The sequence below is a fragment of the Dermacentor silvarum genome, chromosome 11, assembly GCF_013339745.2.
Source record: "Dermacentor silvarum isolate Dsil-2018 chromosome 11, BIME_Dsil_1.4, whole genome shotgun sequence".
Lineage (NCBI taxonomy): Eukaryota > Metazoa > Arthropoda > Arachnida > Ixodida > Ixodidae > Dermacentor > Dermacentor silvarum.
The window spans coordinates 111603774-111621005 of NC_051164.1; the positions used below are offsets into that span (position 1 = coordinate 111603774).

Here is a 17232-nt window from a genome sequence, read left to right on the forward strand (position 1 = left end):
TGTTGAGAGAGTCTCTTAAATTTTGAAATGAGTTAAGAAGAGTGTTTAAGCATGTTCTATCTGTGGCAAATGCTCCCAGAACAAAGAGCTCGTGGCCAAACTAGATACGAAGTTGCGTGGGGGCACCGCGGTCATCAGCTGGGTTGATTTGATAGCATAGGGATGCCTAGGCTTCTACAGACCTCTACAAGCATGAAGCAGGTCAGCGACAGCCAGCATATTGTTGTCATGCAGCTTCATGTTCAGTTTGACCTCGAGCGATATGGCCTGGAAACTTTTGCAACAAGTAGTACATTGTCCATTTCTTCGACACTAATGAAAAACCTCACTGCAGTAAAAAAAAAAAAGAGCAATGTTCTTAGTGCGTTAGAGAATTATATGCCATGCCAGGCATAAAGGCAACTTATGGGACAAGGATTACGCAATGACTGGGACATGGTAAAAGGTCGAGAGCCTTGTTAATCCGACGCGTGCACTCCACAGCCTTAACAGTGATGCAAAATAATAATCATCACCCAGAGTTTATAAAACACTGCATTCAGAAAAAAAGACTGCGCAAGTATCTGTATCAACACAGGAACACAACAAACATTAACACTGCTCAATTTCAGCGGTCACGTATTCCCTGCTGGAAAGTTATGTGCACACACAATTCACTAAAGACTGCACATTGAAAGAGGATTATGATACCAATCAGCACAGCAACACCAGATACATAAAAGCAAAACAATGTGCATTATGAGAATGACACACAAAACTTGTACAAATGAAGACAGGGTAGTCACTCAGCTAACTGCCTAGTCTACTTCAGAATGTAACACTGAATTAAAACTACAGCTCAAACAATCACAGGCATTTGAGCCAACAGAAATCCAGAAATTAAGTTTTGTTATGGTGAGTTTCATCTGATAAGTGCATTACATTTGTGGTCTGAACGAAGAGCGAGTCGCAACATCAATGTATGCAGGAACCAAACATTTAGGTGCCAAGGGTGATTCAATTCAATGGTCTATTGTTGCACCGCAATTCAAAGCTATCACAAAGGATGTCCTTTATCTTTACTGACCTTCAATGATGAGGAAGCAGCTGGTTTCATCCTCTCCAAGAGCATTTTTGGCCTTGCAGACATACTTGCCGGCATCCTCTTTCTTGCAAGTTAAAATCTCCAGCGTCACTACACCATCCGCATGGGTCATGTTGTAGTCAAACTTGCTGAGCTCTTTGCCGTCCTTGTACCATTTGATCTGCAGTTAAAAAATTTTAATGTGAAGCTCCCGTTCTTGGCAGCTGCTCCAGATGTAATTTATGCCCTGCCTGTTCTTGTGCAAGATTTTACAGGAAATTACTTTTTCTAATTATTTCACATTTGAAGCCTCTAAAAGCTTTTTTTTTTGGTATCTGGTTTTATAATTCTAACAAAAAGAGAGATGAATAGGAAGAACAGCGTGCCACATAAACTGGCAGAGGCTGAACATTTGGAGCCAACCTAGATGGCCTGAACAGCACTTCAGGCAATGTCATACAGAAAGCGAGATGCAAACACCTAAAGCTACACACTTACAATGATTTCACACACAACAATAATTTATCCACTAGTAATATGTTGGTTTGCTTCTGTGTACCTCAAACAGAACAAAAAGATTTTGTGACAAGGGCGAACTGCTCACAGCTATTTTGCTGCAGAACATTTTAGTAATGAAGTTATACATCTCTTTGAACTGCACAGACACTGTTTTTGAAGCTATAATGCCTATTAGAGAAGCTCAAGATATCAGAGTCTGTGTGGAAAAAAGAAAAACGAAAAAAAAAAAGGATGTTGTACAAAGAAGAAATATCATTAATGCACCTCTTCATTTTGCTGAATGTTATGAAGCCTGTGTGTTCCCTTTATCCTCTACCTACCCTCTTTCTGAAGAGCAGGACAAACCTGTGCTGTACTTGGCACAATATAACAGACACCGACCAAAAAAATAAGTGTTTAAAAGAAAAAAAAATCAATGTTTCGGCTCCTGTGCGAGCTTTGTTCACAATGGTTACAGGTGAAGTTTGCATGCAACATATATATCTAAAAAAGGTGGTGTGCTGCACCTAATATTTAAAAAAAATCTTTGGCTAGAGCCCTGACCTCTGGATGTGGCTTTCCAGACAGGCAGCAGAGCAGCTTGACGCCAAGGTTGGTCTGGATGACACGAGGCCGGAGGTGGAATGTGAAGCAAGGAGCGCTATCAGCAGGCTCCTCCCACAGCTCGTACCTGAGGGGCTCTCTGCGCCGTCTGCATTCACACACATTCAGCACATCAGCACTCCTCTATGCACTTTTGGTAGACGGACCCTAGTGGCAAACTAGTTCATGCTAGGCTGGTGGCTTATTAAAGCCTCCCGGAACTCACTCAGTACTTTTTCTGTACAAGAGGTGACTCAGTCACAAGAAAAACTGCCAGTGAATACTCTCGCAAACACAGTGGCAAAATCATCACTCTCATATAACTTGTTTTAACAAATCAAATACATGATGACGAGACAGACAATGCATCCAAAGTAAAGCCTATATTCCAACCTTTAGCTGTCAACTCAAAAAGCATGCCTGTGTCCTCAAAGGAAGACAAGTGAACTCCCATGCAATAAATTCAGAAGAACAGACGAAAGCTAGATCAGAAATGAGGCAATGTGACATTCAACTCTAATGGCAACATGAAATGAGGTTGAAGGGGTGGGCAAACAATATCAAGTAAAAGAGACCAAAAAGTAAACTTGGAGAAGCAACGCAAGGAGTGTGTGACAGACAGGGCAAGATGGAGGAAATTATTAAAATATAGGCTCTCTATATAAAAACACAGGCTTGATGATTGCAATGCACTCAAAAACTGTTCAAACATCAGCTGCAATTTCACATAGAAACTAGGAAACTAAGTTGGTACTAATAAGCAAAAGCTTCGTCAGAAAAAAGATGGCAAAGGAAGGATGCAAGATATCTCACCTGACAGGTTCCTCTAGCCGGACTTCTGGAATCGTGATTGGCATAGCTGTGGAAAACAATAATTAGAAAGTAAATAAAGAACCAAAGTAAGAGTAACACATCAGCTGGAAACAACAAGCAAATCGTACATAGCGACAGCATCAACTGTTGCAGCGTAATTACCCGGGTCAAGGTAATGATTTCAGTCAGTAATGTCTAATAAGTTGAGCTTCATCTACAATGCAATGTACAGTGTTTAATTTGTCACTTACTGTCTGATTAGCATATCTTTTATGTGATATAGCTGTATCAACCATTCAAACACGCTTATATAGTATTGAGATTGCAGCACATTCTCAAACAGTATTTGTATGCTTGCAAAGTGAAAAAGCAAACCAAGGGGTAAAAATGTTGTTCATTACCTTGAACGTTCAGGAAGACTGGCTCCTCCCTGTAGCCGTAGCTGTTCTCTGCACGAATAATGTACTCTCCACGATCATCCAAGCGGCAGCGGTTCAGAATGAAGTAGTAGTCATCACCCTCGTAACGCTTCATGTGCTTTACGCTCTGCCGAAGCTCGCAGCTGTCGCGATACCTGCGACAAGACACAACAAATACGTATGTATGTGGAGACCAGCTTCTAGCACAATGCAACTTACTCGTATGTTCAGAGCTTGTTGAGCTCCACAGGCAGATGTATGCCCTAAGCATGAATTCATTGTTGCAACAAAGTAGCACATGCCATGCACTTGTCGTTTTACTAGCTACAATAACGTCTAGCTATCATATGTCTATCAATGTAAGTTCGGACCCAAGTCGTGTGCTAGAGCTTTTGAGACTATGGTGTAGCACTGCTTCATACTAATGCTATTCAACAAATGTAAACAAGTGAGATTTTTAGTCTGCAGCTTCTACCTATCGAGCATTACAGATGACATTCTACGGGATAAATAATGCAATATCCTTGTTATGTGCCCAAACACAAAAGAAAAGTCTACAAGCAAGGAGGAGTGGGCATGAAACTTCAGAACTGAGGAATGATTTTCATGCTCACTTGGGGAAAAAAAAAAGGCATGCAATAGCTAGCAACCATGACAAAAGTAGTTTGTTACCATGTGATAGTAGCAGGTGCAGCAGCAATAACCCTGCAGTAAAACTTGGCACTTTGTCCTTCAAAGGCAAATGCACTTGTTGGTTTGATGACAAAGCGTGGAGCTGCTTGTCTTCGATCTGCAGGCAGAGGAAACAAAACAGTGTTTGTGATTAATATCAAGTGTGTGCAGTGTTTCTAAGAGCACTTCTCAGGCATCTATAGGATAGTAAATGAGCTGAACAATATTAAGGGTAGCTGGCATAATAAAAGAAAGTACATTCTGATCAAATTCTGTGAACTGTCACTGGAAAGACACAAGCCATGAAAAGTATAGCATGTAATTAAGTTAATTAAGCAAGGCTGCAGAAAATGAAAAATTTGGAGACAAGTGGTCTGCAGGTGTGGTTAAATTTTTTGCTCTCTGTTGTTCATTGTTAAAATGCAGATGCTGAACAATGAACAATAACTTACCGAAGTAGAAGTCGTGGATGTTGTACTTTTTGTCGTGAAGTTTTCGTAACGAGCTGTAGTTTGAAATATGCCCAATTGGAACCGTGCATGTGTCCCAGTAGTGGCCCTAAACAGTGTAAGAAAGAGAGAGATTACATCAGGGATAAAATGTTGAAGCACGCCATTCAAGCATTATTGATATAGCACATGCAAATTGCAAGCTTACATATTTGGCCCTGATGTGATCCCGGAACTTGATGTACCGGCTATTGGGTATTGGAATGGTTGCCGACTCCTTGATATCACCCTAAAGGAAAGGAATGAATATACATTTTAGTCAAACACAATAGAAGCATTACTTGCTCTTGACTTATTTATAGAATTCTGCTTAGCAAAAACAGCATACTTGGCACATACCTTGAGCCAATCGTGCTCCAGACATTCATGTGCTGTCATACGCTTGCTGCAGAAGAAAACACCAGATGTGAGACATGCCAGCAGTAACATGACCAAAACAAACTTTGAATTTGAAAAAATAAATATATGCTCTAAAGGCAGAAAAAGAAAAAAAGGCACATACTCCTTGTTCCTTGTAAGCAGACGGCGAATGAAGTCCTTGCCTTCCTCCGAAACATTCGCAAACGCCTCATCGTCAAAGTCCCAGTCACAGGCCTTGACATTTTTCAATGTTTCGACATCATTCTCACCTGCGAATGGTGACAGACCACTCAACCTGCAAAATGAGAGGCAGATGTTTTAGTTATGATCATATTAAACTAAGGTAACGAAGCTGGTCTCGGAAAGGATGGTGCTCACAGGACGTATGCCAGCACACCAACTGCCCACATGTCCGTGTAGAAGCCAACTGGCTCGCGGTCAACAATCTCAGGAGCCGCAAACTCGGCAGTGCCAGTTGATATCTTGACGACCTCATTTGGATCAAGCTTAGTAGCCAATCCAAAGTCAATGAGCTTCACATTTGTGCTCTTTCTGGTCTGGCACATAATATTTTCGGGCTGGAGAGAAAAAAGAAAAAGCAGTGCAAAATGAGTGTTATCTTATAAAGAATTAAGCACAAGACAGGTTTTGTTTTCATGCACACGCACAGTACCTTGAGGTCAAGGTGAATTATGTTCTTTTCGTGCATGTGCTTGACACCTTCACAAATCTGGCGCATGTAGTTGATCACTTCAGCCTCAGACATCTTGTAGTCCTCGTCTGTGATGCGTTCAAACAGCTCTCCACCAGACATGCTGAAGTTTTTGGGATGCAGAGGAAATGAAAAATTGAGTATTGTAACATATGATGGCAGAATTTGGATGCTACAAAAACTGGTGCATCTTGATCAATGCTAATCATAAATGGTTCGACATATATCATATGATGTTATGAGTAATGGTTATGCATTCAATACAGAAACATCTGCACACCAGCCATTCCAAGGCTATGCCTGGGAGGCTACTGAGTACAATTCCAAAATAATGCTGACATACAGTGAAAAGCAAGACCAGTACAGTGAAATCTTGTTGATACAATTCTGCATAACACGTTTTTCAGGATAATTCGTTTTTGCTTATATACCATTTCTTTTTCTTATATACGATTATGCTCAGATGATACGACTTTCGAATACGTTTTATTTTCCGGTTCCCGTGAAGATCATATCAACGAGATTCCACTGTACTTGTCAAAAGTTGTCAACCATGTTATAAGCTTTATGAGACCTTTATATTAAATTTTATCAGCGGTAAGTTATGTTGCAGTAAGCAAGCATGTGAATGTCAACAATGGAAGACTACGCAGGCTGCACTGGTGAGATTTCTAGGCACTACTGTGATTTATCAGCAGCAAATAGTGATGTAGGAGGCGGTCATGTTGAGACTACTAGCTGTAATAAACCATGTAGATTGTGTATTGCAACATTAATTTAAGAACTAAACATCACATGCTTTTTGACATGAACAGGTTCTATACTGTTCAGTGAACAATGAGTAGCAGCATGTTGTAGATGGCACCAGTAACATCATAAGAAGTGAAAAATGTGCATGCAATTCAAGACTTACAATTCATAGATGAGCACCATTTCGTCATCATCTTCAAATGCATCGTGAAGGCGGATGAGTTTGGGGTGATGCAGCTGATTCATGATATCTATCTCTTTGCGGATAATTGACTTCTCCAGAGGATGAGAAACGGGAATGAACTTGGCTGCAAAAATGTGGCCCGTCTTCTTCTCTCGACAGCGATGCACCACACCAAAGGCACCCCTGATGAGAAGGTGTCAGAAAAAAAGAGAAATGAACATGGGGTAAAAAGGTAGATTTTGAACATAAGGTAAAAAGGCAGATTTAAATGTCAGGCAACCACTTTAGCCACTATGAAAACTTCAATTGAAATTTACAACAATCTCTCATTAACCGAGAGCTTTCAAGACACTTCGCCCCCCCCCCCCCCCCTCCCATAACCATGCTCAAAATACTCCAGTGGGATACTGTGAAAGCGCGAAGCTAAAATAAACACTGTCGGTATGCATTATTGTATATAAATTAATGTATAATGCATCTGTTAACTCTTCATTGCAGCAAGAACCTTAGAACCTGTGTTTCAGACAGAAGTGGGATTTTGTATGCATAACACAGTAAGGAAAAACGTTGAAGTTTCTGAGAATAGCACAAAAGCACCAACAGAAAGTAAAAAACGCCTTCACGAGTGGAGAAAAGTATGAGATAACTGATGTATAATCAAATAACAGTCAACAGATGTCGGTGACTACTTCCTTTCGCAACAGTATGTTAATTATGCTGTTTTTCCGAAGGACCTCAATAGAGTTTTTCGATTCCATTTAGCTGGTCCTTTTTTCATCAACAGTGGGTTAGCAAGGCTATAAATATTCTGTTCCTTAAAAATATGAAAACATGGTTAACGTACGTTCCGATTTCTTCAAGGATGTCATAGTATTCGTACACGCTGGAAGTTTTGATGTCGATTGGTTGCGGAATGTACTTGTCAAAGTCATGCACTGCATCAGAAAAAAAGAAAAGAAAAAGAAAGAACAATCAAACAAGGTTAAAGCAACAAATCAATGTAGCAGGAACAATAACTAAGCAATAAGTCGCATAACAGACTTTGCTTTGTTAAGGGGCCTAAGAGTTTATCAACTTGATAGTGCCCTGTGATAACTTACCGAATTGGTCATAGTTTGTGATCTTGCCTTCAGATTTTCCTCGGATCTTCTTTCCGTGTTCATCCACTGAAATAAACGAACATTACAAAGGTGAATACAAAGTAGAGGAAAGTGAACATGTTTTTTAGAGGCCATCAAAGAAGTGATTTTTTAAACCACATAAGTAAACATACCCATGTAGTCTTTCTTCTTTTCCTTCCTTGAAGCTGCAAGAGAAGTAAGCACAAAGGTTGGGTAAAATTTTTACCATGAAAGAAAATTTCTACTACGGTGATGGGAAAAAATAATGCAAGCTGTTTCACAAGCTTGAATGCTTACGCTTGGTCATGATGGGAGCCGTGGGTTCACAAGGTTCGCTCCTTCCAAAGACGTTTTCAGCGTACACGCGGAACTGGTACTCCTTGGATGGGTTCAAGCCAGTGATCTGGTGAGTTGTAAACCTAAAACACAAATATCAATACATGCCAGACATTACTAGTGCACCTGCAACTTAATTGTATTATACAAAATGAATCAACGTGTTAAAGTTGTACTGAGGCAAAAATATCACTTTAGGGAAAAAACACACAAGAATGAACATTAAGAATTTGCAATTCCTTTTTAGCATACTTCACACATCTGGTAAATCGTTCAGTGAACAAATAAGTGAGCCGAGTAGAATCAGCATAGTGAGAGCACAGAATGAGCTCCTGATGATTCCATGCAATGAGGGATATGCAAACAGGGGTTCTTGAAACTGAAGTGCGTATGAATGAAACAGTGATGGCATTAAATACAACAGTATGAACCAATCATTGATGACACTGTCTTGAGTATGAATGAAATACACAGTGATAATATGAAATTGAACACTGGTAGTTTCTCAAAAATGTTCATATAGTTATTGAATATGATACAAACATTTTGGTTAGTTTTATAGTTACACTGGCTGGCTTCATATTTATGTTCCACTGATCCACAATTTGGCAAGGATATAATGCCCCATCTATTTCAAACCTGGTTATCAATTGTTTTCATGTCAGTGTGAACTATTTAAACGCAATTCAAAGATATATTCAAATTAAGCAGTTAATTCAGCAATCGAATCGAAGAGCCAGTATCTGATTTGAGGTCTTATTTAATCAAACAGTAGCATATTCCATTTGTTATTCGAAACTTTTAAGTACTAGTAATCACCCATCCTTACTCTGCCTAATTTGATAAGTTTGCAGGCACTCATACCTGGTGTTGCCACAGCGCACCCATGTGGTGAGTGGGCTTTCTCGTTTCTCAATCATGTAGTTTGTGACGTGGCTTCCACCATCCCACAGTGGCGGCTTCCATGACAGCAAGCAGTTATCGTCATTGATGTTCTCAACCACTGGGTGTCTTGGTGGATCGGGTTTGTCTGTTTAGGTACAAGAAAGTTCACCTTTTAATAAATAGTGCACGAAAAACAATAATTAAGGAGTGGCGCATTTTCTTCATCATAGAGTGTCACGAGCATCAACAGAAGGTGGAACAGACATGTGTGGCACGGAATTATTCCTGCTGGCTTCACTTTGCGCAGATGTATATAAAAAGCACTGCGATAAAATGCATGCATAACTGGCACTGGCCAATGAGATAATGTTCCACAGCAAAGGGATAATAATGAGGAAAGTTACCCTAAGGCCAACAAATGTGAAAAAGATGGCAGCAGTGAAATGGATGGAAAAATTAAAAGCAGTAAAAGAAAAATGTGAGACCCCATGAAGAGGTAAGTCCAGCTACACTATAAAAAGACATCTTCAAGACCATAAAGCGAGCAAGGTTACTTAAGTTACTTCTATATTAAATCTCAAATCCTGACTGGCCTGGCCTCTGTGCCAACAATGAAGTAGAATAGCCTAAGTAATGCACAGCTTAGTTCAGAATTTCAGTGTCAGAAAAAATTGTGCTCTCAAACAAAGCAATAACATAACAGCAAAGTTGTTGCACAGTTTGGATGAAACTGCCAGCAGATGCTCTAAATGTGAAATACCTATGTGGCCTATACAATTCTGGGCTTGCCACAGGCTGCTGACCCCTAACACGTAATCACAGGTTAACAAGTCACTGAAATCATTCATGGGCCATAGAGTGGCAGCTAGTGTTCATGACACTGTGTTTTATAATCACATTAAGAGCTTTGGCACTACATAAAATATCAACCCTCCAGACACCACAAAAACTGCCTGTGATATGCCGACAACTTTTACAAATGGTTATAAAGTATAACCGCAGGTTGTGGTGTGGTGCGCACTTCTGCAGGATAATTTCCAAAGCAGAAAAGTGAATGTGAAGCAAGCCGACTGAAATTCAGTGCCTACCACTGATCTGGACCTTGATGATGGCCGAGTCCATGCCAAGCTCATTCTCCGCGACCAGGCGGTATGGTCCACTGTCGGTCTTGTTGACATCGCGGATGGTGAGGATGGCATGCCGCTCACCAGTCTGGATGTCAAAGTGACTACCGCTCTCGATCTCCTCGCCTTCCTTGAACCACTTGATGCGCGGCTTCGGGAAGCCCGTGAAAGGAATCTTGAGAACCACATTCTCGCCCTTCTCGAAGCAGGCAAGTTCGCGGAACCGAGGTGGCACATTGATATGTGGCGCCGCTGCATGAAGAAATGTCAAGGTGCATTTAAACAGAGCTCCGCAGAATAATACTTGGCTTCAACAAGCTTTAACAAACCATGGAATAGATTGCAAGCTGAAAATTACACATGTGCAGGGTACTGTGTGGCTGTCACACTTTTTAGTAAGCATTTCTTTCTTAATCTATGATCAGGCTTCCAATTCTTCAGCTCTTTTGTAAAATTGGCAAATGCTTTTGTCATTTATTTCTTTTTTAATAATTGGTATGTTTTGAAAGTCACCACATAAGATGCAAGAAGAGTGGTGAATATCAGTGATCAAAAGAATTATTTACTTTTTAAACTGCAATATAAATCAGCAAGCACTACCATAATGCCCTTGCGTGAAATGCCAGTTTTTTTAGTGAACTAACAAACCAAAGTAAAAGGAAGTGCCGTGAAAGGGACTCACTCTTGATGAGCAGCTCTGCGCGTGTGGTACGGGCGCCGCCCTTGTTGACGGCGCGGCAGGCGTACTCATCGGCGTCCTCCCCGAAGATGTCCGAGATGATGAGTGTACACAGTTCACCTTCGCGCGTGATGCTGTACTTGAGACTCTCGTGCAGCTCGCGTGTGCCCTTGTACCACGTCACTTCAGGGGTCGGGTTGCCAGTCACCTTGCACTGGAACTGGGCGCTCTTGTTTTCAATGCCCATGGCTGTCTTGAGCGGCATGATGAACTCGGGTGGCGTTGCAGCTGCATACGAGGAAAAAGCATGACAACATCGCATGCACATCAGTGCTTCAGTCTGTCGTATCACCATTACCTTAAGCAAAGTTACTGCAAAGCATTAACACATTTCCCAGTGCATTTTAATCACGCCTTTCTTGCATGAGCTGTGCAGACCCAATACTGTTGAATCTTCTAACCTTATCATAACATGCTAGAAGTTATCCATTTGATGTGCAGCATATCCCTGCACAAATACATTTCTTCCCTTTAGTTCCAGCTAAAATACAGTTGATTGCATCTACTGTATTTGTCATGCTACTAATTTTCAATGACTCTCACTTTAAATTACTAATGCAGGCATCTAAGATGGCCAAGGCTTCCTGGTTACTTTCCATAGCATATCAAGGAAAAGGGCTAGCATAAAAAGATGCATGAAAATCAAGATCAAGCATGGCAATGTTTCACCTGGACATCACAGGGAACGCAAAGGAAATGAGAGCAAGAAACATTGAGTTCTTCTATCTGCCCAATAAGTGCTGCAAGAAATGAGCAGCCATGGAGTTACCATGTCACACCTTTATACTAAACTTAATTTCCATGTGCCCTTACACAGCCTTTACCGCACGTTTCTGCCATGCTAGTCTAGAGGTAAGCCACTCACCATGTGGGTCCTTGATCTTGACTTGCTGGGAGTTGGAGGATGGTGGACTTTGGCCAGCCTCGTTGACAGCGAACACACGGAACTCGTACTGCCGATCTTCAATAAGGTTGGGAATATTGATTTGCGTTGGCAGGCACAGGTGCGCAGGATTGACACGCTGCCAGGCTTGGGTGCCGACTTCGCGCTTGTCCACCCAGTAGCCCAGGATGCGTGAGCCGCCATCGGACTCTGGTTTCTCCCACGACAAGTTCACAAAGTCACCTCCCACCTCCGTCACCACTGGTATGCCAGGCGCAGTTGGTGGATCTGCAGGGCACGACGTGAAAAAGTAATTCAGGTGCTGAGGCTGAGGGCAGTGTGCTGGATGCTGCACACAGTTATCAGCGCAGAAATGCAAGATGAAAAATTCAAGGAAAGCTCACGATGAACTCTATAGTGTACTCAGTACTAGGCCCTAGCTTGTTAGGTACATTCTAAAAAGTTCAATTGGCTTGATAAACCCGAAAAGACAAAGAAACAAAAAACACTTGTCGAAGTGCCATATTTCCTTGTAAAAGTTTTGTGGCTTTAAGAACACAAACAGTTAAGCTCGTACTGCACTGGCAATGCACATACAAAGGCTTTACGCGTACGTGCATGCAGTAGGCTCAGCTTCCATATAAACAGAAGTGCAATGAAGGTATCAAGGGGTATCCAGAAAAAAGAGCCAGTCTACATTAAAGGCTGCAGTGTAGTGGAATGCTTTGTTATAAATTTCAATAATCTCGCATGAAACAAAAATGAGGAGTGCAGTTATCCAGTGCATTACTGACCAAATGGCAACTTTGCGATGATCGGGTTCGTTCCTTCCAGTGGCGCACTCTGGCCATTTTCATTGACAGCCATGACTCTGAAGAGGTACTCTCCATTCTCAGTCAGACCTTGTACTGTCAATGTTGTATCCTGTTCAGCCAGCGAAAAAAAAATTAAAAAAGATAAGAAGCAAAATTAGCTTTTATTTTTTTAGTACTGTAATTTCCTAAACACACAAGCAGAAGTAAATGCCCATTAAGAGTTCCTATGTGCTTTTCTTGATAAACTATGCTTTATAATTGAATGCACAATATGAACCAAAGTCTTTCTTTGCTCCAAGGAAGAACCACCTAGACTCCTTGTCTATTGGCACAAGGAATTCGCACTGCCGGTTGACAACTGCTGTCGGTCACTACTAGCGGTAGTTCTCTTGAATGCAACTTACAGAGCCTCAGCAATGTTATCAAGCAACATGCCTCAGAACACTGCAAAAACATTAAGGTGCTCATGGTAAGCACGCTTGCAACTTTTGCTGCAGACCTAATGAGTATGTCTGCTGTGTGAAAGAAGCTGTCTCATACTTTGTAGAATGTACTCACACGACAATAGGTGCTTGCAACCACCCACTGGTTGTGAGTAGTTTCCCTGCGCTCCACAATGTAGTGAGTGATCTTGCAGCCGCCATCATACTTAGGTGGGTGCCATGCCAGTTTGCAAGTGTGCTGAGTGATGTCAGACACTTCCAGAGGTCCAACAGGCGGCCCAGGTAAGCCTGCAAATGACAGTTTACACTTGGAATTAGCCTAGAATTAATTATATTAATAGTGGACGCACACTAGAATGTACTATAGACTTTGAATGTTTACAGGACATGGCCAGGCTATACAGTCTTGCCCACGTCTGCAAAGGCATAGCATATAACTTGGAAATTAGCTGTAGTCAGTAATAGTATGCGCTACAAACATTATGTTCCTAAACTGCATGGCGATTCATAACTTTAGTTAAACCTGCACCCCATTAACTTTTTGAACCCACAGTACATGAGCCCATGTTACGCAAGCTTATAGGACATGTGTATGCTTTATCATCTACCGTGCTTTTCAGCTTACCAAAAAAGCATAGTGAGCTGCTCACTAGCAAGCATATAACTTGACAGCCATAATTGAAAATCATTATTATGTAAATGTTAGCAGTTATGACATAAATTTTGAGAACCTTAACTAACCATGCCTATTAGTTCAAGAAAGGCACATTGGGTAAATGTGAATTGCGCATCTCACATCCTGTCGGCATCCTTGATTTATTTCAGTGGAACAATGCAACAGTGTCTGCGGTACGGATTGCTTCCGAGTCAAATGACAGAGGCCTGTGACCTGTGGCCTTTAGGAAGCAGCAAGAATTACTACAAAGATGCTTGCTCACCGGTGATATAGAGTGTGAACTGGGCGCTTGCTGTGCCGCTGTCATTCTTGAGAGTGAGCTGGTACTTGCCCTCATCAGGCTTCTCTGCCTCACGCAGGTACACAATTACGTAGTCATCGAACATTGTGTACTTGAGGTGGTCACTCTCTGGCACTTCAAGGCCTCCTTTGAACAGCGATACCTCCATGGGTGTTGAGCCCGAGAAGTAGATCTTGACTTTGCCATTGTCTTTCTCTGGGACATACACTTCATTTGGACAGCGCTCAATTCGTGGTGGTGCTGCAATAAATTGTACGTTATTTTGATTAGTATCCACTCAAGTAACAAAATTTCGACTACATTTTCAACACTTCATAACATTACACAACAAGAAACACAAGCACACACTCAAATGCAGTATGCTAACATTAGCAGGGTTTGAGAAATGATATATTTAAAGAAAATCTAAATAACACTACAACATCTACATTGTGTTGTTTGTTGAACAATACATAAACAACAAAGCACAGAGTATTGTTCCGATTTAAAAAACTGCACTCGGGTATTTTAGGAAATGAGCAAGAAACAGTCAACTGACCAGCAATCTTGAGGTCTGCAGAACACCTTGCTGAGCCTAGAGGGTTGCTAATTTCGCAGGTGTACTCTCCTTCATCACCATCTTCAATTTCGCTGAAGATCAGTTGGTAGATACCTTCCTCTGGCTTCTCAACAGCTCGGATTCTTGTTCCAACACGAATGTCTCGACCATTCTTTAGCCTTGTAATAACAAAAATGAAAAAACGAAGAAGAAAGTTGTCCACAGTTGCAGTTAACACATAATGAAAGTGCTTACAGAGCATCAATTCAAAATAGCATATTTATTGTAGTTCCTGCTTCAACACAGGGTTGAATGCAACTTACTTACTGATGACATCCTGCAGCATAGGCAAAATAAAAAAAATAAAAAATAAAGGAAGAAAGATAATGTAAGAACGTGCAGAGATAAAATTTAACCGAGTATCCTATACTGCGATTCATAGATAACAAGTAATGCTATGAAGGCTAGAGAAACTTCTCTCACTGGTTACATTCACTATAAAGAAATAGTAAGTTAAATGTGAAAGAAAGATATAGATATACATCGTGTAATTCAATGCAACATTAAGTGTCACGCTTTTATGTTGCAAGATATCATGCATTCATTACATGAAATGTGCCGCACATAAGAACCTATTTACCACCGAAAGAGTGGAGTGACATGTTTCTGTGACCAGCCGTCGCAGCGCACCGCTAGCGCGTGTGACCTAAACATAGCACATTGTATAGTGAAAGCATGAAGGTCTACAAATAATACGTAGCCTGATGTAACCTTGTGTCCACATGTTGTAGTTGTAAAATATTAATTAGTTATTGCATTGAAAATGTCACAGATTAGAAACAACTGCACAGGAAAACACATGGAGTGAGACCAACTACAGCCCTACTTGCATAGCTCCTGCAGCGTTGCCTTCTAAGTATGAAACAGAGTATAGAGGCTATATGATCATAAATGATGCGAATGCATGTATGCATAGCAACATCTTCCTTTGAGTGACAATAATAAGCAGCCTTGCTTGACATGCACTAAAATCTCAACACACAGGTATTTTTGAATTCAACATTTACTGAAATGCAGCTGCCATGGCTGGAAATCAAACCCACAACCTTGTGCAGAGTATAAGAATGCCATGGTCACTGAGCCATCAGGCCAGATGATGTGCTAGGCTGTGAAATGCTTGTGCCAAGTTAAGATATACCCTGTAGCATGGCTGTTCCTGTAGCAGCGACGTTATTTGAAACCCTAGATGGTAAAAACTGACCCAGAGCCATGTCCTAGCATAATCTCTCAGTCTCTCTCAAGCATGATGAAGCCATAATATGCTATACTTTATAACAGCACAAGAACATGGGAACTGCACCATAAGTACAAAAAATTTCAGACTAATAAGGGCGAAAAAAAAAATTTCGTTTTTTCAGGTATGTCTGACAGACACTACATACTGATACTAGCTCCATGCTCTTAAGGACATATTGATTGATTGATTAATTGATTTATTAAATAGAGAAAAGAAGGAGGTAGGAAATGAAGGGCTGTGAACATCGTAACTATCTCACTGCTCGATGAACACCTGAACTGTCCCATGGCCATGAGAGAGACAGAGGTGGAAAAAATAGAATGAACACAGGGAAAAGCGAGAAAGGGGAGAAATATGAGGTGTGTTCAAAAAGAAACCGAACTTTTGCTATAACACCTTTACTGCTAATGGTACAAAATGTTAAGTGCTGTCCCCTTCAAAGTAGTCCCCTCTACTGGCAATGCACTCTTCCCATCTATTCTTCCATTTTTGGAAAGCCTCCTGGAACGCACTTTCTAGAATGGCACGCAGGTCGCTTCTCGCATTGTCCTGGATGTCCTCTACGGTTTGGAAACGACGTCCTTTCAAGGTGGTTTTCAGCTTGGGGAATAGAAAAAAGTCTGCTGGGGCTAGGTCCGGAGAATATGGTGGGTGGGGCACAACAGGAGTGTGGTGTTTCGCTAAGTAGCAGCGGACAAGGAGCGACGTGTGAGCCGGGGCATTGTCATGATGCAACATCCAAGCCTGATTCTCCCACAATTCTGGCCTTATTGCACACAGAATCTCTCAAACGTGCTGGGATTCCCTGGTAAACTTCTTTGTTTACCGTCTGACCATGTGGCACAAATTCCCGATGGACAAAGCCTTTGCAGTCAAAAAACACAACCAACATCACCTTCATTTTTGACCGACTCGTGCATGCTTTTTTGGACGAGGAGAACCTTTGGCCACCCACTGCGATGACTGCACTTTCGTTTCAACATCATAGCCATAAACCCATGTCTCATCGCCTGTTATGATGTTCTTAAAAAAAGTTTTCATCGTGATTGGCAGTGGCGAGCAGTTCCTGGCTGATTTCAACACGGGTTTGCTTCTGTTCGTCAGTCAACAAACGCAGCACGAATTTTGCATTGACACGACACATCCCAAGTTTGTCACTCAAAATTTCATGACATGATCCTACGCTGATACCCACTTCGTCAGCGACTTCTTGAACAGTCAAACGACGATTTCCACGAATCACAGTTTGAACTCTCTCGACGTGGTCATCATCTGTGGTTGCGGAAGGTCGTCCAGGCTTGGGATTGTCACCGACTGAGATTCTTCCGTCTTCAAAACGCTTGAACCAATCATAGCACTGCGTGCGACTCATACAGTCCTCCCCGTATGCTTGGCTAAGCAACTGAAAGCCTCTGAAAGTTTTCCCAAGTTTGTAGCAGAACTTCACATACACACGCTGTTCTTCCAATTCCTTCATTGTCACTTTGGCAC

General features: G+C 41.5%; 1 protein-coding gene across 1 annotated transcript in view; it reads right to left on the reverse strand.

The window, feature by feature from the left end:
* The window catches only part of LOC119434029 (twitchin-like), a 225374-nt gene that overhangs the window by 12455 nt on the left and 195687 nt on the right, over positions 1-17232 (reverse strand). Inside the window, 24 exon segments of the mRNA XM_049659376.1 lie at positions 1067-1244; positions 2126-2273; positions 2978-3023; positions 3379-3551; positions 4069-4186; positions 4521-4626; positions 4726-4806; positions 4917-4962; positions 5080-5232; positions 5316-5515; positions 5611-5752; positions 6563-6766; positions 7428-7518; positions 7684-7749; positions 7857-7889; positions 8002-8123; positions 8905-9070; positions 10014-10301; positions 10732-11016; positions 11654-11959; positions 12466-12595; positions 13045-13217; positions 13868-14146; positions 14445-14623. Coding sequence (XP_049515333.1) covers positions 1067-1244; positions 2126-2273; positions 2978-3023; positions 3379-3551; positions 4069-4186; positions 4521-4626; positions 4726-4806; positions 4917-4962; positions 5080-5232; positions 5316-5515; positions 5611-5752; positions 6563-6766; positions 7428-7518; positions 7684-7749; positions 7857-7889; positions 8002-8123; positions 8905-9070; positions 10014-10301; positions 10732-11016; positions 11654-11959; positions 12466-12595; positions 13045-13217; positions 13868-14146; positions 14445-14623 — 3713 coding nt within the window.